This window comes from Bufo bufo, chromosome 3 (genome assembly GCF_905171765.1).
Source record: "Bufo bufo chromosome 3, aBufBuf1.1, whole genome shotgun sequence".
Taxonomy (NCBI): Eukaryota; Metazoa; Chordata; class Amphibia; order Anura; family Bufonidae; genus Bufo; species Bufo bufo.
The window spans coordinates 223,201,067-223,227,842 of record NC_053391.1 but is presented as its reverse complement, the minus strand read 5'-3'; the positions used below and the strand labels follow the sequence as shown (position 1 = coordinate 223,227,842).

The 26,776-nt window shown below is 45.0% G+C and overlaps 1 protein-coding gene across 2 annotated transcripts in view; it reads right to left on the bottom strand.

The window, feature by feature from the left end:
* LEMD1 (LEM domain containing 1) overlaps window positions 1–26,776 on the bottom strand; it is an 81,632-nt gene that overhangs the window by 29,678 nt on the left and 25,178 nt on the right. The window contains exons 2-5 of one of the 2 annotated variants that reach the window (XM_040423974.1): window positions 16,898–17,018; window positions 15,659–15,769; window positions 7,254–7,339; window positions 587–670 (exon numbers count right to left, since the gene is read on the bottom strand). In XM_040423974.1, coding sequence (XP_040279908.1) covers window positions 587–670; window positions 7,254–7,339; window positions 15,659–15,769; window positions 16,898–17,018 — 402 coding nt within the window. Of the gene's footprint in view, window positions 1–586; window positions 671–7,253; window positions 7,341–15,658; window positions 15,770–16,897; window positions 17,019–26,776 lie in introns of both variants that reach the window. The other variant, XM_040423976.1, reaches the window with a different exon arrangement.

The following is a 26,776-nucleotide window of genomic DNA, read 5'->3' as shown; positions in this document are numbered from 1 at the left end:
CACCGTATAAATGGATCTGCATCAGTTCCGCAAATTTGCAGAATGGGTGCGGACCAATTAATTTCAATGTGGCCGCAAAAGATGCGGACAGCGCACCGTGTGCTGTCCGCATCCGTTGTTCCGTTCCGTGGCCCCGCAAAAAAGATAGCGCATGTCCTATTCTTGGTTGCAACCGCGGACAAGCTTAGGCATTCTCTATATAGCGCTGGCCATGTGCGGTCCGCAAATTGCTGAACGCACACGGCCGATATCCGTGTTTTGCGGATCCGTAAGTGTTTTGCGGTCCGCAAATTGCGGTCGTGTGAATGCACCCTTATCAGCATGAGCATGTGATATAAGATACACCACTATCACATGAACCCCCAGAATTGCTTCTCTGCACTCCGATTATCATTCACTTCTGTCCGAGGTAGATATCTGGCTTTCAATAGACATTATTTCAGAAAGTAAAGCATTGTGGGGGCAGTGAATGATTTCAGAGAGGCTTCTGATTTAGTGTCCGATGTGGACCAGATGTGTCTGCCAACTGCAGACTAAAAACTATGAATAGATGGTCTGTCATCCAGCTCTAAAGGACTATACTTTCCTGTTTTAACATTTTTGTAACGCTGAAATCATCTCCTAGTGTTGCAAGGTTCTGATTAAATTCGGCTGCAAGGCATGCAGGGATCTGAAAGAGCAAAACACAAAAGTTTTCATTCCGTCTGACTTATCACTGAAATTAAAAGGAGTATCCAGCAGTCATGCCAACCAACACCTTACTGTAAAGCAAGATAGCAGAAACGTTCAGGGCTTTTTTTTGGCTTAAACGCCAAACAAAACACTGAAATTCGTTATTTTTCTTCCGATAGAAATGCCTGGAAAAAAAACGAACAAAAACAAACAGAACACCACACCCAGTGAATGCTGCAATAAAAAATAAATAAAAAAAACACCAAGGGAATAAAAAAACACTAGGAAATTGTGATTTTTGTAGCGCCTTTTGTAATTATTACTGCACTGAACAGACCGGACAAGTCCTTGGTGCAAACAGAGAAAAGAAGTTCCAGCATCCAGGGTTGTATATGTTGCCGTAATCCTTATTGGTCTTCGGCTAAAATACAGCTATACAGACAGACTCCCTCCACCGTATGGTTAACAGGTTTTGAACTTAGCAGTTCTTACTCATAACTAGTGTTGAGCGAACTTGTGTTTTAAAGAGGACCTTTCACCGATTCTTACCCTATGAACTAAGTATACATACATGTGGAGCGGCGCCCGGGGATCTCCCTGCACTTACTATTATCCCCGGGCGCCGCTCCGTTCTCCTGCTATGTCCTCCGGTATCTCCGTTCCCTAAGTTATGGAAGGCGGAGTCTGCCCTAGCGCTGGCCAATCGCATTGCAGAGCTCACAGCCTGGGAGAAAATAACCTCCCAGGCTGTGAGCTCTGCGCTGCGATTGGCCAGCGCTAGGGCAGACTCCGCCTACCATAACTTAGGGACTGGTATCTCTGCCTACTATAACTTAGTGAGCGGAGATACCGGAGGGCATAGCAGGAGAACGGAGCGGCGCCCGGGGATAATAGTAAGTGCAGTGAGATCCCCGGGCGCCGCTCTACATATCTGTATAGTTAGTTCATAGGGTAAGAATCGGTGAAAGGTCCTCTTTAAGTTCGGCGTCTAAAGTTCGGGTTTGGGTTATAGAAGTATACCGTTATGGATTCCGCTACCACAGACCATAACGGAATTTAGAATCCATAACGGGATACTTTGATAACCTGAACTCGAACTTTAGACGCCAAACTTAAAACACAAGTTCGCTTAACACTACTCATAACCTGATGTGTTGTCCGGCTACTGGGGTGAAATAGTCACCATCCCCCATTGGGAGGGGAAGGGGAGGGGGAAAAAAATTGGAGGGCGGAGACAACACCCCCCCAGGCCGGACTGCACACCATGGACCACTTGTCATGTTCAAATTCACCAAGCTTCACCCACATTTCTACTAAAATACATGTCACCAAAGCATGCATGCAGCAGAATACGTCAAATCATCAGAGAGAGAGGAATACCGTATTTTTCGCCCCTATAAGACGTATCTAGGTTTTAGAGGAGAACAAAAAAATATTTTCCATTACACCTCAGGTCAGACCAGCAATCAGACCCCCAGAGTTAATCAGACCTCAGCTTACAGCCCTAATCAGACCCCCAATATCTCAGATCAACCCCCCAACCTTCAGCCATCTATCAGCCCCCATATGTCAGCCAGCAGCCCCCATATATTCAGCTATTGGGGGAAAAACAAGTGCGTCTTATGGAGCGAAAAATACGGTATACACCTGCTGACACATAAGGAACAGCGCCTCCCCTGGTCAAGGATACCGGATCCAAAAACTGCATGGTGTGAACAGACACCCTACACCATTATACAAAAATGGTTAAAAAGTCTTAAAATTAATAATAATAATAAATAATAATAATAATAAGTTATAGGTTATTGGTGGCTAGTCCAAGTGGTCAAAATAGCTTTGCTTCGTGATCCTTCACTTATACATGATGAATTTGTTGATCAAAAAAAAAAAAAAAAAAATAATAATAATAATAATAATAATAATAATAATAAAGGAAATAATGCACCTGCCTCAACTCCTGTCACTATTACATATATTGACTTATTGACCTAACGTTGATATAAATACATGAGTTCCTTTTTTAAATCAAGTCCCATAGGAACCCGGGTGTCTAGTTTCAGGATCCAGTATTCTTCACGCAGGAGGATTTTAGGCTTGTAATCACAACCTCTAGGTGGCATGGACACTTTTTCAAAAGCATAGGTACGGAAACTATCCGTCCTCCTATTGTGCTTATTAATAAAATGATTAGCCGCATTAGAAACACCCGCAGCATAGGGGTTAATAATATAATTCAAATGCTCAATGGCATTTTTGAAAATGAAGTCTCATTGGTTGCTATAGGTGAGTATCCATTTCTCGATTACACTAGTTTCAATTCATGAAGCCCATCGTATGTATTTTTAAGAATGAATCATTTGTTTCCAGGCTAATATACCAGAAAGAAACTTCACCCAGTGACAAAGTGCTCAGTTAGGGTTTGGAATTACATGTGTATATGAGCCTGCAGAAGGACGCGTCACTGTGCGACTCGGTAAAGATGATCGCCGAGAAGCTGCAACATTATTGTCTGTAAAAACCTAAAAAAGGGGATTTATACAAAGGATTACCAATTACTGAAACATATGCAAACCATGATGTATTTTGCAAAATAAAGCTCAACTGATCTTACATCTCACCATAAAAAATAAAAAAAATCAGCTTTAACCACTTAAGGACCACAGGTTTATACCCCCCTAGTGACCAGGCCCTTTTTTACAAATCGGCACTTCACAACTTTTACGGTTTATTGCTCGGTCATGCAACTTGGCACCCAAATGAATTTTACCTCCTTTTCTTCTCACAGCTTTCTTTTGGTGGTATTTGATTTCTGCTGCCATTTTCGTTTTTCTGATATTAATCAAAATAGACCGCAATTTTCTCAAAAAAAGTGTATTTTTAACTTTTTCTGGTAAAATTGTTCAAATATAATTACATTTCTATACAAGTTTGTGTCAGAATTTATTGTGCTACATGTCTTTGATAAAAAAAAAAATCCAATAAGTGTATATTTATTGGTTTGCGCAAAAGTTATAGCGTTTACAAATTATGGTACAGAAATGTGAATTTCCGCATTTTGAAGCAGCTCTGACTTTCTGAGCACCTGTCATGTTTCTTGAGGTGCTAGAATGCCAGGATAGTATAAATACCCCCCAAATGACCCCATTTTAGAAAGAAGACACCCCAAAGTATTTGCGGAGGTGCATGGTGAGTTCATGTATGATTTAATTTTTTTTCACAAGTTAGCGGAAAATGACACTTTGAGGAAAAAAAATAATAATAAAGTTTCCATTTCTGCTAACTTCTGGCAAAAAAATAAAAAATCTCCCACTATGCCCCTCAGTGAATACCTTGGGGTGTCTACTTTCCAAAATGGGGTCATTTGTGGGGTGTGTTTACTGTTCTGGCACTTTGGGCGGGGCTAAATTGTGAGCAACCCTGTAAAGCCTAAAGGTACTCGTTAGACTTTCGGCCCCTTTACGCACCTAGGCTGCAAAAAAGTGTCACATGTGGTATCGCCGTACTCAGAAGAAGTAGGGCAATGTGTTTTGGGGTGTATTTTTACATATACCCATGCTGGGTGAGAAAAATATCTCTGTAAATTGACAACTTTGTATAAATTTTTTTAAAAAGTTGTCATTTACAGAAATATTTCTCTCACCCAGCATGGGTATATGTAAAAATACACCCCAAAACACATTGCCCTACTTCTTCTGAGTACGGCGATACCACATGTGTGACACTTTTTTGCAGCCTAGGTGCACAAAGGGGCCCAAATTCCAATGAGTGCCTTTAGGATTTCACAGGATGTTTTTACGCATTTGGATTCCAGACTTCTTCTCACGCTTTAGGGCCCCTAAAATGCCAGGGCAGTATAAATACCCCACATGTGACCCCATTTTGGAAAGAAGACACCCCAAGGTATTCCGTGAGGGGCTTGGCGAGTTCATAGAAGATTTTTTTTTTTTGCCACAAGTAAGCGGAAATTGATTTTTGTTTCTCACAAAATCTCCCTTTCCACTAACTTGTGACAAAAAGTTCAATCTTTCATGGACTCAATATGCCCCTCAGCGAATACCTTGGAGTGTCTTCTTTCCAAAATGGGGTGTCTTCTTTCCAAAATGGGGTCATTTGTGGGGTGTTTGTACTGCCCTGGCATTTGAGGGTCTCCGCAATCATTACATGTATGGCCAGCATTACGAGTTTCTGCTATTCTCCTTAGGCCTCATGCACACGACCGTTGTTTGGGTCCGTATCCGAGACGCCGTTTTGGCGGCTCGGATGCGGACCCATTCATTTCAATGGGGCCGCAAAAGATACGGACAGCACTCCGTGTGCTGTCTGCATCTGTGTCTCCGTTCCGCGGCCCCTCTAAAAAAATATAACATGTCCTATTCTTGTCCGCTCTTTGTGGATAAGAATAGGCATTTGTATTGCCAGCGCCCGTTCAGTTCCGCAAATTGCGGAAGTCAACACGGACGCCTTCCGTTTTTTGCGGATCCTCGGTTTGCGGACCGCAAAAAACGTCACGGTCGTGTGCATGAGGCCTTATATTGAGCATACGGGTAATGAGATTTTTTTTCGTTCAGATTCTGGGCTGAAAGAAAAAATGAACGGCACAGATTTCTTCATTCGCATCGATCAATGTGGATAAAAAAATCTCTGCCAAAAAAAGTCAAAAAAAAAAAAAAAAAAAGCTGCGATTGCTAATAAAGATCCAAAAAGCTCAAAAGTGATCTTTATAGCTCCGCAGCGGTTTTACAGTGTTTTTGCAGTGATCAGAAAAAAAAAATTCTGTCACTGCGGTGGGGCGGACTGAACGCAAGTGCGCACAAGATCAGGCCTGATCGGGCGAACACTGCGTTTTTTGTAGAGCCTAAGGTGACCCTAATGTACTGATATAGATCTGATTGCGATCAGTCTTGATCGCTTACAGATACTATATAGTACTAGTGCTGATTAGCGACAGCGATGACGCTAATCAGCAACTAATCAGTGACTGAGGTGCAGTGGGCGCTAACTACCTAACAAGTGGCTAACTAACTGGCGGTGATAAGGGACCCTTAGGCCCCATTCACACATCCGCAATTCTGTTCCGCATTTTGCGAAACGGAATTGCGGACCCATTCATTTCTATGGGGACAGACTTTGTCCCGCTCGGATCCGGAATTGAGGATCTGCACTTCCGGGTCCGCACTTCCGTTCTGCAAAAATATAGAACATGTCCTATTCTTGTCCGGAATTTCGGACAAGAAAAGGCATTTTCTATATAGTTCTGGCAATGTGCGGATCCGCAAAATGCAGAAAGCACATTGCCCGCGTCCGTGTTTTGCGGATCCGCAAAACACATACGGACGTCTGAATGGAGCCTTACAGGGGGGTGATCAATGACAGGGGGGTGATCAGGGAGTCCATATGGGGTGATCAGGGGTTAATAAGTGACGGGGGGGGGGGGGGGGGGTGTAGTGTAGTGCTACTTACAGAGCTGCCTGTGTCCTCTGGTGGTCGATCCAAGCAAAAAGGGACCACCAGAGGACCAGGTAGCAGGTATATCAGATGCGAATGATCAGCGCTGGCAGGCTGTAGTTTAACTTGTTTACTTACTAGCGCGCGTTCACAGGAAATCTCTGCTCACACGAGATGACGCCAATAGGCGTCGCTGAGACTGCCGCCGCCCGGAGGGCTATCGGCATTACGTGTGCAGCAAGTGGTTAAAGACGACCTTCCACCACTCCGGACATGCCTGTTTAAATAGCTTCATGCATTCCCTATGTAATAATAATACTTAAGCATCTACTCTTATGGCTCTATGATGTCCCATTCCTCTATTATTTCTACTAGAAGTTATGAATTCATTGCTAGCAGTCTGCAGTAAGGGTACAGAGGGAAGGTGACCAGTTGGGGGTGTACCTGCACAGTCTGACAATGGCAGCACCGATTGTATACAGCGAGTCTGTGCAGGTACACCCCCCCCCCCCCAACTTGTTACCTCCCCTCTGTAGCCTTACTGCAGACTGCTAACAATTCATTCATAACTTCTAGTAGAAATAATAAAGTAATAGCACATCATAGAGCCATAAGAGTAGGTGCTCCAGAATTGTTATTATATAGGGAATACATGAAGCTATTAAAACAGGCATGTCAGGAGCGGTGACAGGTCCTCTTTAAGCAAGCACTCGTAAATAGCAATAGTGATGTATCATGTTTTAGTCAGAATTATTTCATAGTGCAAGGCAGCATCTGGGAAAACACATTTCTCAACACTTCCCAGAAGGTGTCTATGACAAAATTAAGCATCCATAAAAAGGCTGTGGGAAAGCCTAAAAAGAAGTTACCCAAGAACTTGGCTCCAATCAGTACAAACATTTGTTTTGTATTTATTTCTATTGTACAAATAAGGCTGTGTTCACATCAAGTTTGTCATATACACATGACGTACACATTAAATCAGATGCCTGGGAAGACACCATGCAGTGGCATCTGTCACCATAAAGTTCCATTACAACATATACTTTTTTTGCTGGATCCTGTAGGATGGAAAACCATAGCGTACAACACTTTTGCATCCTTCTTCCTCCAATCTATCTATATAGAGGACTTACATTTTTTTGGCTGCAGCTGTCAAATCCAGATGATTTTTCCCCATTCAGCTCACATCTCATGTCCATCAGATTCTTCACCTGAAAACCTTCACAAATGATAAGATCAATAAAGGAGATCATAAATCACAAGAAACAATAAAAAATTAAAGAGCATTTTCTCCTTACAAGGAATGAGTCAACTAGTTTGACAATGCTATGTAGTGCTGCTTAACATCACAATCAAAAACATACCTTTGTTAGTATTATCTTTGCAAATAAGTTTGATTGGTATTCTAGTGAGGCCTCCAAGCGCCCAGCGGAGTGTGAAAAGTGGTTCAAGGAGCCCAATTCCACCTCTACCAACAGCCCATACCAACCCCGTCACTCGATACCTCTCCTTGCATCATGCATTCCGCCCCTCGTCACGATCAGCATTGAGCTCCTCCCATCTGGTCATCATGTCCCTCTGCAAAATCTCAAGATCTCGTGCACACACAGAACAGGAAACGGTCTGCATTTGTGCACGGAATTACCTGCAGCGAGCATCAGCCTCACTTGACTTACCGCGCATGCACTAAGACCTGTGACGTCAATGACCAAGCGATTGTGATGGCGCAAAGAGAGGTATTGTGATCGACTGAAGAGGTGGGCTTAAAGGGGTTGTCTCACTTCAGCAAATAGCGTTTATCATGTAGAGAAAGTTGAAGGGTTTCGGTCATCAGAAAAATGGGTATTAACCTGGGTGACATTAGCTATGTGCTAATGTCAGCTGACCATAACTATATTAGTCCCATGTCACTAACTTTTATAATATGCAAATGAGCCTCTAGGAGCAGGGGGTGCCCTGTCAATCAAGTTTAGAAGGGCGTGAAAAGCGGTAAACGAACGGAGCCTCTAGGAGCAGGTACAACGCCCCCTCTGCTCCTAGAGGCTCATTTGCATATTATAAAAGTTAGTGACATGGGACTAATATAGTTATGGTCAGCTGACATTAGCACATAGCTAATGTCAGCCAGGTTAATACCCATTTTTCTGATGACGGAAACCCTTGAATACAAGGCACTCACTAATGTATTGTTATTATCCATATTCACTTCTTTCCTGGCTGGATTCATTTTTCCATCACATTATACACTGCTAGTTTCCATGGTTACGACCACCCTGGAATCCATCAGTGGTGGCCGTGCCTGCACACTATAGGGAAAAAAAAAATCACTAACCTATGTGCAGTCCCACGATCCCAGCAACCAGAGAGGACAGTGCTTTTTCCTATAGTGTGAAAGCACGGCCACCACTAATGGAATGCAGGGTGGTCATAACCATGGAAACGAGCACTGTATAGTGTGATGGAAAAATTAATCCAGCCAGAAAAGGAAGCAATATGGATAATAACAATACATTAACAGGTGACTTGAATTACCTTTTTCTACACAATAAATGCTATTTGCTGAAGTGAGACAACCCCTTTAAGCTCTTGCTAGAGGAGGTCTTGGGCTCCTGGAAACCATTATTTATGCCCCGCTGGTCACCTTGAGGCCTCAAAGGAGAACGGTCTATGGTCGTTTGGAATAGGAGCTCTGGCATGTGCTTCCTATCTCCTCTGTCTGGATTTGAACTCCTCTTCCTGGCAGGTCGTAGGACCAGCCTACTCCTACCAAGAAGGGAGGAACAGGGTGGTTAGCAGAAGATTCCCTCATATCCTAGAGATACACTATCACTTTCTGTGATGGGCATAATCTTTTATCCCCTTAATGACCGCCGATGTGCCTTCTTATGTAAAAGCAAATGCGAGCACAATGCAACAGCACTCTGCTGACACAGAATATATGGACCAATTCTATATTCACTATATAAAATTATATATACACACACTGCTCAAAAAAATAAAGGGAACACAAAAATAACACATCCTAGATCTGAGTTAATTAAATATTCTTCTGAAATACTTTGTGCTTTACATAGTTGAATGTGCTGACAACAAAATCACACAAAAATTTAAAAAAATGGAAATCAAATTTTTCAACCCATGGAGGTCTGGATTTGGAGTCACACTCAAAATTAAAGTGGAAAAACACACTACAGGCTGATCCAACTTTGATGTAATGTCCTTAAAACAAGTCAAAATGAGGCTCAGTAGTGTGTGTGGCCTCAACGTGCCTGTATGACCTCCCTACAACGCCTGTGCATGCTCCTGATGAGGTGGCGGACGGTCTCCTGAGGGATCTCCTCCCAGACCTGGACTAAAGCATCTGCCAACTTCTGGACAGTCTGTGGTGCAACGTGACGTTGGTGGATAGAGCGAGACATGATGTCCCAGATGTGCTCAATTGGATTCAGGTCTGGGGAACGGGCGGGCCAGTCCATAGCATCAATGCCTTCGTCTTGCAGGAACTGCTGACACACTCCAGCCACATGAGGTCTAGCATTGTCTTGCATTAGGAGGAACCCAGGGCCAACCACACCAGCATATGGTCTCACAAGGGGTCTGAGGATCTCATCTCAGTACCTAATGGCAGTCAGGCTACCTCTGGCGAGCACATGGAGGGCTGTGCGGCCCTCCAAAGAAATGCCACCCCACACCATTACTGACCCAATGCCAAACCGGTCATGCTGGAGGATGTTGCAGGCAGCAGAACGATCTCCACGGCGTCTCTAGACTCTGTCACGTCTGTCACATGTGCTCAGTGTGAACCTGCTTTCATCTGTGAAGAGCACAGGGCGCCAGTGGCGAATTTGCCAATCTTGGTGTTCTCTGGCAAATGCCAAACGTCCTGCACGGTGTTGGGCTGTAAGCACAACCCCCACCTGTGGACGTCGGGCCCTCATATCACCCTCATGGAGTCAGTTTCTGACCGTTTGAGCAGACATGCACATTTGTGGCCTGCTGGAGGTCATTTTGCAGGACTCTGGCAGTGCTCCTCCTGTTCCTCCTTGCACAAAGGCGGAGGTAGCGGTCCTGCTGCTGGGTTGTTGCCCTCCTACGGCCTCCTCCACGTCTCCTGATGTACTGGCCTGTCTACTGGTAGCGCCTCCATGCTCTGGACACTACGCTGACAGACACAGCAAACCTTCTTGCCACAGCTCGCATTGATGTGCCGTCCTGGATAAGCTGCACTACCTGAGCCACTTGTGTGGGTTGTAGACTCGCGAGACGCAAGATTACGCTCACAGCCGGCCTGCGCATGCGCATTGCGGGCCGGCAAAAGTTAGAGGAGTATTTCGTCACCAGCCTGCCAGCCAATGATCGTCGCTGGCAGGCTGGTGATTTTCAAAAAAAAATAAAAAAAAAAAATATATCGAATCACAAGCCATCTAACACCTTATATTTATAAATATAATGTGTTAAATGGCTTCTGTGTTCCTCTGCCGGTCCTTTTTTGTCGGTTGGTCCCAGCAGAGGAGCACACACCAACACTACACTTAGCCCCAGATCACCCCCCCATCACCCCAATTAACCCCTTGATCAACCCTTGATCGCCCCTGTCAATCACCTAGTGAAAGGGAAAAAAGTGATCAGTGTAAACGGTCACTTTTTTTTCCCACTAGTATTGACGGTTAGGTTTAGGATAGTTTAGGCCCCTTTGTTAGGTAGTTAGCGTCGGTTAGCGCCCAGCCCACCACAGTCACTGATTCGCTGATTAGCGTATCGCTAATCAGCATTGGTACTTTTATAGTATCTGTAAGTGATCAGAACTGATCAGTCAGATCTATAATAGTATTAGTGTCACCTTAGCTCGCCCTCCACCCAAAACGCAGTGTTTGCCCGATCAGGCCTGATCGGTCGCCCACACTTGCGTTCACCCATGCCCGCCCCGCCGCAGTGACAAAAAATATATATATTTTTTTATCACTGCACAATCACTTTACAAGCGCTGCGGCGATAAAAAAAAAAAATCTGTTTTGATATTTTTTATCAATCGCAGCGGCTTCCGGTACTTCGCTAGCCTCCCATTTGTAAGACAGGCTTGCTTTTTTTCTTGGGTAGTCTCAGGGAATACCCCCTAAATTTTGTTGACCAAATGGCAAGGAAGGGGTATTCTTCTGAAGAGGCCTACAGGCTTCTGACCCAGTCGGATGAGGAATGGGAACCCTCATCTGACGAATCCAGCGGGTCAGAATACGAACCTGTAGAAAGCAGTGGCAGTCTGACCCAAAGTTCGGACGAGGAGGTTGAGGTCCCTGATACCACCAGGCGTACCCGGCCCCGTGTTGCTAGACCACAGGTTGAGCAGGATCCGCTTCAAGGGCAGCAGAGTGGGGCTGGCGCTGTCGGATTACGTGGTGAGGCATACACCAGCAGCGCAGCCCATCCTGGACCTAGTACCAGCACTGCCGTACAACATGGTGAAGTGGTGAGCACCAGAAGGGCAGTTGAAGCTGGTACGGTGGCACGTGCATTAGTTCCCCCGTAGCAGCCACCGCACAGACAGGCCCATAGAGCCCCTAGAGTCCCTGAGGTGTTGGCAAACCCTGATTGGCAGCCCCCAACTTCAGCCGCACCAGTAGTTCCCCCTTTCACCGCCTAGTCTGGAGTTCGGGTTGAGACAGCTCAGATCGGATCGGCACAGTTTTTTTTTTAGCTGTTCTTGACTGCGGAGCTCTTGGACTTAGTCGTGGCAGAAACAAATCGGTATGCCACTCAATTTATAGCCGCCAACCCGGGAAGCTTTTATGCCCAGTCCTTCCGGTGGAAACCCGTCCAAGTTTCCGAATTTAAAACTTTTCTGGGCCTTCTCCTCAACATGGGCCTGACAAAAAAGCATGAATTGCGGTCATATTGGTCAACGAACCCAATTTATCACATGCCCATGTTCTCTGCTGCCATGTCCAGGACACGATTTGAGACCATCCTGCGTTTCCTGCACTTTAGCGACAATCTCTCTCTAAAAAACAACTTTTCCCATTTTTTTTAAACAAAGTTGTCATTTGACAGAGATATTTATCTCATCCAGCATGGGTATATGTAAAAAGACACCTCAAAACACATTGCCCTACTTCTCCCGAGTACGGCAATACCACGTGTGACACTTTTTTGCAGCCTAGGTGCGCAAAGGGGCCCAAATTCTAAAGAGCACCTTTAGGATTTCACAGGGCATTTTTTACACATATGGATTTCAAACTACTTCTCACGTATTAGGGCCCCTAAAATGCCAGGGCAGTATAACTACCCCACAAGTGGCCCCATGTTGGAAAGAATACACCCCAAGGTAAGGTATTTTGTGATGGGCATAGTGAGTTCATGGAAGTTTTTATTTTTTGTCACAAGTTAGTGGAATATCAGACTTTGTAAGAAAATAAATAAATAAAATAAAATAAAAATAATCATCATTTTCCGCTAACTTGTGACAAAAAATAAAAAAAGTTCTATGAACTCACTATGCCCATCAGCGAATACCTTAGGGTGTCTACTTTCCGAAATGGGGTCATTTGTGGGGTGTTTTTACTGTCTGGCCATTGTAGAACCTCAGGAAACATGACAGGTGCTCAGAAAGTCAGAGCTGCGTAAAAATGCGGAAATTCACATTTTTGTACCATAGGTTGTAAACGCTATAACTTTTGCGCAAACCAATAAATATACACTTATTGCATTTTTTTTTATCAAAGACATGTAGAACAATACATTTTGAGAAAAATTTATATAGAAATGTAGTTATATTTGAAAAATTTTACAACTGAAAGTAAAAAAAGTAAAAATGTCAGCAGCAATGAAATACCACCAAATGAAAGCTCTATTAGTGAGAAGAAAAGGAGGTAAAATTCATTTGGGTGGTAAGTTGTATGACCGAGCAATAAACCGTGAAAGTAGTGTAGGTCAGAAGTGTAAAAAGTGGTCTGGTCATTAAGGGTGTTTAAGCTAGGGGGGCTGAGGTGGTTAATTAAAAACAGCCTGTGAAAAGGATGGGTTAGTTAGGAGTGCACAACCAAAATGGAGACGGCCACAACTCCAAATGCATACTGCAAAGACAAAGGTTAGTCAACACCGTTTTGCAGGAGGTGTTGATATGCCTTTTTTATCGTGGTCATTAAGGCACGTTACTCTAGGCTGCTGCCTTTTTACTGCGACCTGGTCCAAGTACTGCAGTAAAGGCTCCTGCTTTAATGGCCTGAATCGGCAGAAGCACCAATCTCAGCAATTTAATCCCTTAGATGCCACTGTCAATAGTGACTGTCATTAATCAACACCACCACGTTCACAGGGCAGCCAGGGTTCCAATGAAGGGCTCCAGGTCTGCCCGAAGCACAGCCTCAGCATCAGTTTCTACTGACAGCATAGTAAACAAGTACTACAATGTACTATGTGAGCAATCAAAGGATTGCATGTAAAAGTCCCCTTGTGGGACTAATAAAATCAAGAATTAAAGTTTATTGCTAAAAAAAAAAAAATCTCCATGGAAAAATGGTATTCAATGGAAAAAAATAAATAAAAAAAATTCAAATCCCCTTTACATATATTTGGTATTGCCACATCTGAAATGACCAGAGCTATACAATTATGTAATTTATCCTGCACAGTAAACACCGTATAAAAAATAAATAAAATGACAAAAACTACAAGTAGTCCTGCAAAAATCAAGCCCCCACACAGCTCTGTAGAAAGAAAAAGAAAAATTTATGGATCTTGGGATGCAGCGATCCCAATTTTTTTTTATAAAGAGTAAAGTTTTTACTGTACAATAGAAGTTAATAAAAAAATATTTGTATTTTAAATAAAAAAAAAAATGTATTTGGTATCACTGTAATTGTACTAGACCCAGAGAATAAAATGATCATGCTATTTATTCTGCAAAGTGAATGTCACAAAATTGTGGTGCTCTGGTGGTATGGTTTTATTCCATTCCTCCCCAGAAAGAGTTAAACGGAACCGGTCATCAACTTTATGCCGACCTCACTGAGGGCAGCATAAATTAGTGACAGAAATGCTGATTTCAGCGGTGTATCACTCATGAGATAATAGTAAGTGGTTGCGGAGAACCAGCTTTAAAATTATTAAAGCCCAGGCCTTGAAAAGAGTTAAATCTACCTGAGAAGAGTCATGGTTATTCATAATCTCCTGCTCTCCCCGTCCATCTGCTGATGATTGGCAGTTCTCCCTTTCTGTCTAGGAGAGAAAACTAGGTAGAAGACTTAGGCCTCTTTCACACTTGCGTTGTCCGGATCCGGCGTGTACTCCACTTGCCGGAATTACACGCCGGATCCGGAAAAACGCAAGTGTACTGAAAGCATTTGAAGACGGAGCCGTCTTCAAAATGCTTTCAGTGTTACTATGGCAGCCAGGACGCTATTAAAGTCCTGGTTGCCATAGTAGGAGCGGGGAAGCAGTATACTTACAGTCCGTGCGGCTCCCGGGGCGCCCCAGAATGACGTCAGAGCGCCCCATGCGCATGGATGACGTGATCTATATGATCCATGCGCTTGGGGCGCCCTGACGTCACTCTGGAGCGCCCGGGGAGCCGCACGGACGGTAAGTATACTGCTCCCCCGCTCCCCTTTACCATGGCTGCCAGGACTTTAGCATCCCGGCAGCCATGGTAACCACTCTGAAAAAGCTAAATGTCGGGTCCGGCAATGCGCCGAAACGACGTTTAGCTTAAGGCCGGATCCGGATCAATGCCTTTCAATGGGCATTAATTCCGGATCCGGCCTTGCGGCAAGTCTTCAGGATTTTTGGCCGGAGCAAAAAGCGCAGCATGCTGCGGTATTTTCTCCGGCCAAAAAACGTTCCGTTCCGGAACTGAAGACATCCTGATGCATCCTGAACGGATTTCTCTCCATTCAGAATGCATTAGGATAAAACTGATCAGGATTCTTCCGGCATAGAGCCCCGACGACGGAACTCTATGCCGGAAGAAAAGAACGCAGGTGTGAAAGAGCCCTTAATCATCAGCAGGTGGGCGAGGAGAGCAGGAATTCATGAATAACCAGGACTCTTCTCAGGTGGCCGTGATTCTTTTCCAGGCCCAGTCTGCAATGATTGTGATGTTGGTTCTCGGCAACCACTTACTTTTAACTTATAAATGACAGACCGCTGAAATCAACTCACCTGTTATGAACGGATACGGTTGTATTATCCTTAACATAGCAATGATGGATCAATGGGGGACGGATCCGTTTTCTATTGTGTCCGAGAAATCGGATCCGGCACCGTTGACTTCCATCGTGGATCATGCCGGATAAAGAAAACCGCAGCATGCTGCGTTTGCTCTCTGGTATGAGAACGCAACCAAACTGAACGGAATGCATTTTGGAGCATTCCGTTCTGTTCAGTTACGTTTTGTCCCCATTGACTATGATCCTTTGCCGGATCTCAATACCGGAAAAGTGAAAAGCAAGTGTGAAAGCAGCCTGAGCAATTTGTATTCTAAATTTTATGTGAGTCTGTCAGTACGTTTGATCACGCTAAACTGCTGATCGTGGTAGGTACACACCTTCATCTTCATTGTCTGAATACTGGTCCTCACGTCCACCTCCATTTTCTTTCACCTGGTTTTCTTCAAGTAGTTTCTGTAACTTCTTTTCATAAATGGTCCTGGTGGTGGCTACTCGAAATTAGGGGGAAAAACGAAATTAAAAATATTTAAAAAAATTAAAGGGATTATATCAAGAGTTTAACCTATCCCCTATCCACAAGATAGGTGATAAATATCTGATCAGTGGGGGTCTGACTACTGGGACCCCCGCTGATCACAAGAACAGGTGTCCTGTGTCCTCATATAATCACGTTGATGATATAGCATGTGCACTGCTACTCCCAGTCATCTCCAAGGGACTGCTGCAGACAGTCAAGCACTGCACTCTGCTCCAAATATACAAGAAGGGGGTCACAGGACAGCTGCTCTTATGGTCACAGCTGCTGGATCCCCACCAATTGACGCTTTTCCTCCATCCTATTGCTAAGGCAGGGATGGTGAACCTACGGCTCTCCAGCTGTTGCAAAACTACAACTCCCAGCATGCCCAGACTGCCTACAGCAGGCCATGGTGGGAGTTGTAGTTTTACAACAGCTGGAGAGCTGCAGGTTGGCCACGCCTGGGCTAGGGGGATACGTTTAAGTATTAGCATAACCCATTTAATGATGTTTTAGTCCTTTATATCACACGATACCCAAGGCTTTATTTGCTTTTGAGAACAGATGTTTCAATATATATATATAAAAAGCAATGCGTCTAGATGATAGGAACACCAAAAGGAAACCCACAGCATTATGTAGTCACGGAAATAAATTCATTACTTTTCTTCTCTAGACAATCTCGCCTAACAGGAACAGATTTTAAATGTTAGGTCTTTATTTATAAACCTGCACTGCATTGCAATTATTGCAGAATACCGCATCAAGGCATGCGGCTTCTTTTATGTATATTTTATTACGTTAGATTCAGACCTCTCTCTGTACACATACAATATATGAATTATAGCTATATATGTTTTTATTCTACCCTGTTCTACAAAATTACCATGAGGTACAGCTCATCTCTAACCAATGCTATTACACCTATGTGACTAGAAAGCCTCAATCAATATAATGGATCCATGCTCCGTTATCGTCTATGATCTACAGGGCAGGATTTTCCCTCATGCCGAGTAGTCATTGCGTATAGCCCGACTTCCTGTGCACTGCTCTGACACTCCCTAACTCATGGCAGTTCAGCAAAATATGATATGCATACGTAAGATGGGTCCCGGGTTGACCCCATGTTTCTTCAGCTGTTCCTTTAGCTCACTGTCACTCAAGCTTTTTAAGTCCATCTTGTCACTGCTCTTTTCCTCGTGGTCCCAAACAGGCAGAAGCTGAGAAAGGAAATAGGAACTGTGTTAGCAGGGAATCGGTTGGAGCCTGCAATACATGCTAAGTAGCGCAATAAAGATGAATGCTCCTGTACGGGAGGGGCTGAATCGTAACCCTTTTGTTGCTACACCGTCTGTCTAATAAAAGCAGGCAACACCTAGGAAACATCAAATTTTACTTGAAACAACTTGTCTTGCACATTGGCATGGAAAGACGTACTGCCCCTATGCTACGGTTATTTTCTTATGGTAGCCTTACGTAACATACCGGTTATGAAAAACTTCTAGTTCATTACTGGGGCATTTATCAATTATTTTCCGACACTATTGTGGTGTAAAAAAGCTGTAAATTGTGGTACATACCATATTTGCAACTTTTCACATCTCTCACCACTTTTCAAAAGTGGGCAGAGGAGGGGCATAGCCTCAGATGGCCTAACAGATTTACTATAATTTACTGGTGTAAATGGCATTACAAATGTATTCCAGCTCAAAGCTGGTGTACGTTTGTATTTCCGGTGCACAGACTGTCAGTATATCTGCCCCAAATGTCACTGGACACCATTAAATGTACACAATCGGGGGCAATTTTTTTAATGATTGCATTTTACTCATTTGGGGATAAAAATCATTGTTTCATTTGGTCTTTCTTAAAAATATTAAGCCGTTCTGTCACAAAGGGTTAACCGGTTTTCAAGCTGTGTGAATGCTACTTTCACTCTGTGCCGGTCACCTAATAACCCTCATCTCTAAACTACTAAGAGGTCATAATCACTTATTCAAGCCACATTCTTATCAGTAAGATAAGGCTCCATTCAGACGTCCGTATGAATGGTCCGGGTCCGTTCCGCACTTATGGACGTGTGAATGGACCCTAGGATTGAGCTTTGATGAGTGTTTATAAAGTCTGAGAGCAGAGATAAGGAGCCTATCAGTATCCTGTCTGACTAAGCAGAGAGAAAATCGAGATTCTGCTAGTAGAGCATCTCTGCTTTGTACAGAGAAAAGGACTTTATACAGAGATTGGCCAGCGCTGCAGCCTAGGAGAAGGAGACGCCCACAGGACAAGAGAAGACCCGCCTACTATAACTTAAGAAGCAAAGGTACCGGAGGGCATAACGGGAGAACGGAGCGGCGCCCGGGGATAATAGTAAGTGCAGTGAGATCCCCGGGCGCCGCTCTACATGGCAGCATACTTAGTTCACATTGTTTTAACAAGTGAAAGGTCCTCTTTAAGCCCTCCCGATCACAGCAAGCAGTTGGCACTTACCACTCCATACAACCCTTCCTGCATTATGATGTACATGTACATCAAATGTCACCAATGGGCTAAAAAACAAACTTTCGATATTTCATAGAGACATAAAAAGTTTTGATCGGATGGGGTCAGAGTGCTCAGACCCCCATCGATCACTAGAATGAGGACAGAGAAGTACTCTCATACCGCGCTGTCTCCTAGGCTTCTATTGAGCCCATCTCCTGCAGCCAGGTGAGAGAGCACGACATACAAGCACTTCTCTCTCCTCACTCTAGGACTCAGACCCCAAAACTTTTGATGTCTCTATGGCAGGGTTAGGCAACCTCTGGCACTCCAGCTGTTGTGAAACTACAACTCCCAGCATGCATAATTCCTTGATTCTTCTCAGACGTCTGATAGAAGTGAATAGAGCATGCTGGGAATTGTAGTTTCACAACAGCTGGAGTGCCGAAGGTTGCTGACCATTGGTCGATGGCATATCAAAAGATTTTTTTGAAAACTCACTCCTTAAAGGGAACCTGTCACCGGGATTTTGTGTATAGAGCTGAGGACAAGGGTTGCTAGATGGCCGCTAACACATCCCCAATACCCAGTCCCCATAGCTCTGTGTGCTTTTATTGTGTAAAAAAACCTGATTTGATACATATGCAAATTAACCTGAGATGAGTCCTGTCTCTGACTCATCTCCAGGACAGGACTCATCTCAGGTTAATTTGCATATGTATCAAATCAGTTTTTTTTACACAATAAAAGCACACAGAGCTATGGGGCCTGGGTATTGTGGATGTGCTAGCAGCCATCTAGCAACCCATGTCCTCAGCTCTATACACAAGCTCAAAAAAATAAAGGGAACACTTAAACAACACAATGTAACTCCAAGTCAATCACACTTCTGTGAAATCAAACTGTCCACTTAGGAAGCAACACTGAGTGACAATCAATTTCACATGCTGTTGTGCAAATGGGATAGACAACAGGTGGAAACTATAGACAATTAGCAAGACACCCCCAATAAAGGAGTGGTTCTGCAGGTGGTGACAACAGACCACTTCTCAGTTCCTATGCTTCCTGGCTGATGTTTTGGTCACTTTTGAATGCTGGCGGTGCTTTCACTCTAGTGGTAGCATGAGTCTACAACCCACACAAGTGGCTCAGGTAGTGCAGCTTATCCAGGATGGCACATCAATGCGAGCTGTGGCAAGAAGGTTTGCTGTGTCTGTCAGCGTAGTGTCCAGAGCATGGAGGCGCTACCAGGAGACAGGCCAGTACATCAGGAGACGTGGAGGAGGCCGTAGGAGGGCAACAACCCAGCAGCAGGACCGCTACCTCCGCCTTTGTGCAAGGAGGAACACTGCCAGAGTCCTGCAAAATGACCTCCAGCAGGCCACAAATGTGCATGTGTCTGCTCAAACGGTCAGAAACAGACTCCATGAGGGTGATATGAGGGCCCGACGTCCACAGGTGGGGGTTGTGCTTACAGCCCAACACCGTGCAGGAAGTTTGGCATTTGCCAGAGAACACCAAGATTGGCAAATTCTCCACTGGCGCCACTGCTCTTCACAGATGAAAGCAGGTTCAAACTGAGCACATGTGACAGACGTGACAGAGTCTGGAGACGCCGTGGAGAACGTTCTGCTGCCTGCAACATCCTCCAGCATGACCGGTTTGGCATTGGGTCAGTAATGGTGTGGGGTGGCATTTCTTTGGAGGGCCGCACAGCCCTCCATGTGCTCGCCAGAGGTAGCCTGACTGCAATTAGGTACCGAGATTAGATCCTCAGACCCCTTGTGAGACCATATGCTGGTGCGATTGGCCCTGGGTTCCTCCTAATGCAAGACAATGCTAGACCTTATGTGGCTGGTGTGTGTCAGCAGTTCCTGCAAGACGAAGGCATTGATGCTATGGACTGGCCCGCCCGTTCCCCAGACCTGAATCCAATTGAGCACATCTGGGACATCATGTCTCGCTCTATCCACCGTCACGTTGCACCACAGACTGTCCAGGAGTTGGCAGATGCTTTAGTCCAGGTCTGGGAGGAGATCCCTCAGGAGACCGTCCGCCACCTCATCAGGAGCATGCACAGGTGTTGTAGGGAGGTCATACAGGCACGTGGAGGCCACACACACTACTGAGCCTCATTTTGACTTGTTTTAAAGGACATTACATCAAAGTTGGATCAGCCTGTAGTGTGTTTTTCCACTTTAACTTTGAGTGTGACTCCAAATCCAGACCTCCATGGGTTGAAAAATTTGATTTCCATTTTTTTATTTTTGTGTGATTTTGTTGTCAGCACATTCAACTATGTAAAGAACAAAGTATTTCAGAAGAATATTTAATTAATTCAGATCTAGGATGTGTTATTTTTGTGTTCCCTTTATTTTTTTGAGCAGTGTATATATTATATATATTTATTATTATTATTTTTTTTTTCCATTTATTTTAAGTCAGAGTAGCTGTTATTTTGTGAGACGTAGTTTATAATAGGGGTGCATAATTTATTTTATATAATTTTTTTGGGTGGGGGATGCAGCAATGCTGCCATTTTTGTGCTTTTTTTCTGTTAACCATACCCATTTCTGCCAGCATCCCTTTTCAGCAGGTGGGATGTAAAGTTTTGGCGTTCTATACATCCTGGCCAACTACAGCCTGGCTCCTGCAGTTGATCACACTGGCACAACTTCTGTGCCACCTCTATGTAAAGCCTCATGCAGACGTCAGTGTTTCACGGACGTGTGCTGTACGTATTCTCCCCGGACAGCACACGTCCCCATTCATTTTAGGGTGCATTCACACGACCGTATAAATGAATCCGCATCCGTTCCGCAAATTGCGGACCCATTCATTTCAATGGGGCCGCAAAAGATGCAGACAGCACACCGTGTACGGTCCGCATCCGTTGTTCCGTTCCGTGGCCCCGCAAAAAAGATAGAGCATGTCCTATTCTTGTCCACGGTTGTGGACAAGAATAGGCATTCTCTATATAGCGGCCGGTACGGCCGGTATCCGAGTTTTGCGGACCGCAAAACACTTATGGTCGTGTGAATGCACCCTGAGGCCTCCTGAACACGACCGTATGGCTTTTTCAGTGTTTTGCAGTCCGTTTTTTATGGATCCGTTGTTCCGTTTTTTGTTTCCAGTCTGTTTCCGTTGCGTTTTTCCGTATGGCATATACAGTAATCACATGGTTCCGCAAAAACAAAACGATACGGAAGACATACGGAGTACATTCCGTATGTGTTCCGTTTTTTTTGCGGACCCATTGACTTGAATGGAGCCATGGAACGTGATTTGCGGGCAATAATAGGACATGTTCCATCTTTCAACGGAACGGAAAAAACGTAAACGGAATGCATACGGAGTACATTCCGTTTTTTTTTTTTGCTGAACCATTGAAATGAATGGTTCCGTATACGGAACACAAAAAACGGCCCGTAAACAGAGGCCTTAAAGAGGACCTTTCACTACTCTACAAACTAAAAACTAACTATATCAGTGGGCAGAGCGGCGCCCAGGGGTCCCCCTGCACTTACTAGTATGTCTGGGCGCCGCTCCGTTCGCCTGGTATAGGCTCCGGTGTCTGCGCTCCCTCTGCTGTACTGGAGTGATTTCTTGTATGAGGCGTGTCCCTTGCTGCAGCGCTGGCCAATCGCAGCGCACAGCTCATAGCCTGGCTGCAACAAGACACGCCTCATACAAGAAATCAGTCAGAGGGAGCGCAGACACCGGAGCCTATACCGGGCAAACAGAGCGGCGCCCAGACATACTAGTAAGTGCACTGCCCACTGATATAGTTAGTTTTTAGTTTGTAGAGTAGTGAAAGGTTCTCTTTAATGTGTGTATTCACACATCAGTGTTTTAGCACGGTCCGTGGATCAGTGTTTTTAGCACAGATGCATGCGCTATTTTGTCCGTGTTCATGGATCCATCACGTCCATTATAGTGTATGGGTCAGTGAAAACCACAGATGCCATCCGTGTTGCATCCGTATTTCACGGATCATTAAGAAAAGATGCTTTGAAAATTATTTTTCAGCTGTTCAGTGTCAGTGAAACACAAATGCAACACGGACAGCAAAAAACGCACACACGGACCCAACACGGTTTCTTTACGGACAGCTTCACGGATGCATCACTGACCACCTGCTCACGGATTTGAGCACGGACACGAACGCGTGAATGAGGCCTAAGGCGATCTATGGAGTACAGGGGTCTTAAGCAGTTCGTAAAAGTGATGTGGACAGGGATGAGGCCACACAGTCTCCATTCAAGAGCCCCTAGTTATTTTTGTTTCAGCAACAAAAAAAGGAGGTGGGAATACTGAGAAGAATTAAGGGGTTAAATATGCATTTTCATCCCCGGGAAATGCCCTAAACGTGACTGGCACCCATCTCTAGAATGGGAAGGGGGTTGCGGGTGTCCCACGAATCCTTTTCGTCTCACTCAGTCCCACTGGCTGCTCCATCCAGAATGTGAGTGGAATCACAGAAATAGAGTAGCGCAATTACTTGTAAATAAGGAAAAACAAAAACAAAAAAAAAAAAAAAAAAACTGCTATTCTGCTCGAAACGCATAGGGAAATTTCTTGTGCTTTAAAGGTTTCCTACGTGCTGTTATCAGACTTTGGGCCTCATTCACCAAACTTGTCTAACAGCGAGCAATCAGAGCTCAGCTCACATTTCCTAAATTGCTTCTGGAAAAATGAAAGCTGTGCTGTGATTGGACAACAAGACAGACCTGCTGTTAGTTTTAGTAAGGGTACTTTCACACTAGCGTTTTTGTTTTCCGGTATTGAGTTCCGTCCTCGGGGCTCAATACCGGAAAAAAACTGATCAGTTTTATCCTAAAGCATTCTCAATGGAGAGCAATCCGTTCAGCATGCATCAGTTCAGTCCCGGTTACGTTTTTTTGGCCGGAGAAAATACGGATCTGGCATTCCGGCAAGTGTTCAGGATTTTTGCATGCGCAGACCTTTAAAAATATGTGAAAAAAATAAATACCGGATCCGGTTTTCCGGATGACAACCGGAATGACGGATCCGGTATTGCAATGCATTTGTGAGACGGATCCGCATCCGGATCTGTCTCACAAATGCTTCCGTTTGCGTCCGGATTGCCGGAGCGACGGAACTGCCTGCCAGAATACTCTGCCGCAAGTGTGAAAGTACCCTAAGGCCTCTTTCACACGAGCGAGATTTCCGCGCGAGTGCAATGCGTGAGGTGAATGCATTGCACCCGCACTGAATCTGGACCCATTTATTTCTACGGGGCTGTGCACATGAGCAGTCATTTTCACGCATCACTTGTGCGCTGCGTGAAAATCGCAGCATGCTCTATATTGTGCGTTTTTCACGCAATGCAGACCCCATAGAAATGAATGGGGCTGCGTGAAAATCACAAGCATCCGCAAGCAAGTGCGGATGCGGTGCGATTTTCACGCACGTTTGCTAGGAGACTATCGGGATGGAGACCCGATCATTATTATTTTCCCTTATAACATGGTTATAAGGGAAAATAATAGCATTCTTAATACAGATTGCATAGTACAATAGGGCTGGAGGGGTTAAAAAAATAAATAATGTATTTAACTCACCTCATCCACTTGTTCGCGCAGCCCGGCTTCTCTTCTGTCTTCTTCTTTGCTGTCCAGGAGGAAAAGAACCTGTGGTGACGTCACCGCGATGGATCATGTGACGGACCATGTGATGAGCGCAGTGACATCACCATAGGTCCTTTTCCTCAAAGAAGAAGAAGAGAAGAGAAGCCGGGCTGCGCAAACAAGTGGATTAAGGAGAGTTAAACTTTATTTTATTTTTTTTAACCCCTCAATCACTATTTTACTAAGCCACCTGTATTCAGAATGCCATTATTTCCCTTATAACCATGTTATAAAGGGAAAATAATAAAATCTACAGAACACCTATCCCAAACCCGAACTTCTGTGAAGAAGTCCGGGTTCATGTTCCCGCAACGCACCCGCATCTTTTCCCGCAACGCCCGTGTGAAACCAGCCTAAGTGCTGGACACAGACTCTCGTAACTTCAGACAAAGAACAGATTAAAGGGGTTTTCTGAGACTTTTACTGATAACATATCCTCTGGACAGGTCATCAGTATCTGATTGGTGGGGCATCTGAAACCCGGGACCCCCACGATCAGCGGTTTGAGAAGGCATCGCCAGTAGCACTGTGGCCTAGCCTAGGCAGTGTCACATCACATTCATTGGTCACATGGCCTAGGCACAGCCTATACAATGTACAGCGCTGTGCTTGGTGTGCACAGAGAAGGCTGCGGCGCTACTGCGAGCTGATCAGCAGGGGCCCCGGATGTCAGACCCCCACCGATCAGATGCTGATGACCTATCCAGAAGAGTCATCAGTCCAAAAGTCTTTAAAAAAAAAAAAAAAAAAATTTAATTGGGGGGAGGGGGCACCAGTGAAGGACCGCTGCCCGCAATGCACGAACACCCACCGTGGGGCAGTCACAGCGGATCCGGCCGCTCCGTAAAAAGATAGAACATGTCCTATCTTTTTGCGGAATGGAAGTATGGGATGAAACCCCACGGAAGCACTCCGTAGTGCTTCCGTAGGGTTCCATTCCGCATCCCAGGATTTGCGGACCCATTGAAGTGAATGGGTCCGCATTTGTGATGCGGAATGCACACGGAACAGTGCCTGTGTATTGCGGCTCGAAGCGCTTCCTTCACTCACTGCGCCAAATACTAAACGGGACAGCGCCTGCGCAGTGAGTGAGGCTGGCAGCAGGAGTAAGTCCTTCACTCAATGCGCCTGCGCAGAATACTAAACAGGACAGTGCAGGCACAGGATTTACTGGACGAAGAGGAGAACTCGGCAGTCAATCAACTGGACCTCTGTGTGCCAAAGGGTCTGTAGACCGAGCCTCTAGGTGCTGAAGCAACGCCCTAATAGCACCTAGAGGCTCATTAGCATATTTTAAAAGTCTATATTTTAAGAGAACGGCAGCAGGCAGGGAGTTATAAAGCACACCGTTATGTAGTGCTGACATTAGTACATCGCTAGTCAGTTAGCTAAATAATGTTATTTCTCATGACAGAAACCCTTTAAAGGGGTTGTCCGGGTTCAGAGCTGAACCCGGACATACCCTTATTTTCACCCAGGCAGCCCCCCCTGAGGCTAGCATCAGAGCGCTAAATCCTGCCCATCAGTGCCAGTGACATCACCGGGCTTCCTGGCAGCCCCACGGAGAGCCCGGTACGTAACCGGATCTCCAAAAAATGCCCTTGCCCTGAGCGATTTAGCGAAGGGCAAAGGAGAACATCGGAGCATGAACTTCTCCAATGCTCTTGTCAGGGGGCTGCCGGGATGAAAATGGAGGTATGTCCGGGTTCAGCTCTGAACCCGGACAACTAATATTATATATATATATATATATATATATATATATATATATATATATATATAAAAAAAAACAACATCTAAGGCTACTTTCGCACTGGTGTTTTGGCTTTCCGTTTGCGAGATCCGTTCAGGGCTCTTACAAGCGGTCCAAAACGGATCAGTTTGCATTCTAATGCATTCTGAATGGAAAAGGATCCGCTCAGAATGCATCAGTACAATCTCCATTCCACTTTGGAGGCAGACACCAAAACTCTGCAGTGTTTTGGTGTCCGTCTAATGAAACTGAGCCAAACGGATCCGTCCTGGCACACAATGCAAGTCAGATTCGTTTCACTGACACAATCTAGCACAATAGAAAACGGATCCGTCCTCCATTGACTTTCAATGGTGTTCAAGATGGATCCGTCTTAGCTATGTTAAAGGGCTTCTACCACCAGAAATACAGTTATGTAGCTGACTGATATAGCGATGCGCCAATGTCAGCACTACATAACAGTATGTTTCTAACGTTAGTCCCTGCAGCCGTTTTTGTTAAAAAAGCACTTATTATATGCTAATGAGCCTCTAGGTGCTATGTGGGCGTAAAATCAGCACCTAGAGGCTCCGTCCACTCACCCATTATCCCCCCCAGGTCCTCTGGCATGGTCCACCGCATCGTTGACGAAATCCCGCGCCTGCGCCGTTCACTTCCGTCTTCAGCGCAGACGCAGTGAGTGAATGATGCACTCCTGGTGCCGGATTCCTCACTGCGCCTGCGCCGACTACGTCACAGTGAGGAAGCCGGCATCAGGAGAGCGGCCTTCACTCACTGCGCCGAAGACAGAAGTGAACGGTGCAGGTGCGGGATTTCATCAATGATGCGGTGGACCGTGGCATTAATCAAGAGGAGCGGGGCAGGCAGAATAGGAGGAGCGGGGCGGGCAGAATAGGGGACCTGGGCGGGATAATGGGTGAGTGGACGGAGCCTCTAGGTGCTGATTTTACGCCCACATAGCACCTAGAGGCTCATTAGCATATAATAAAAGTGCTTTTTTTTTTTACAAAAACGGCTGCAGTGACTAATGTTAGAAACATACTGTTATGTAGTGCTGACATTAGCGCATCGCTATATCAGTCAGCTACATAACAGT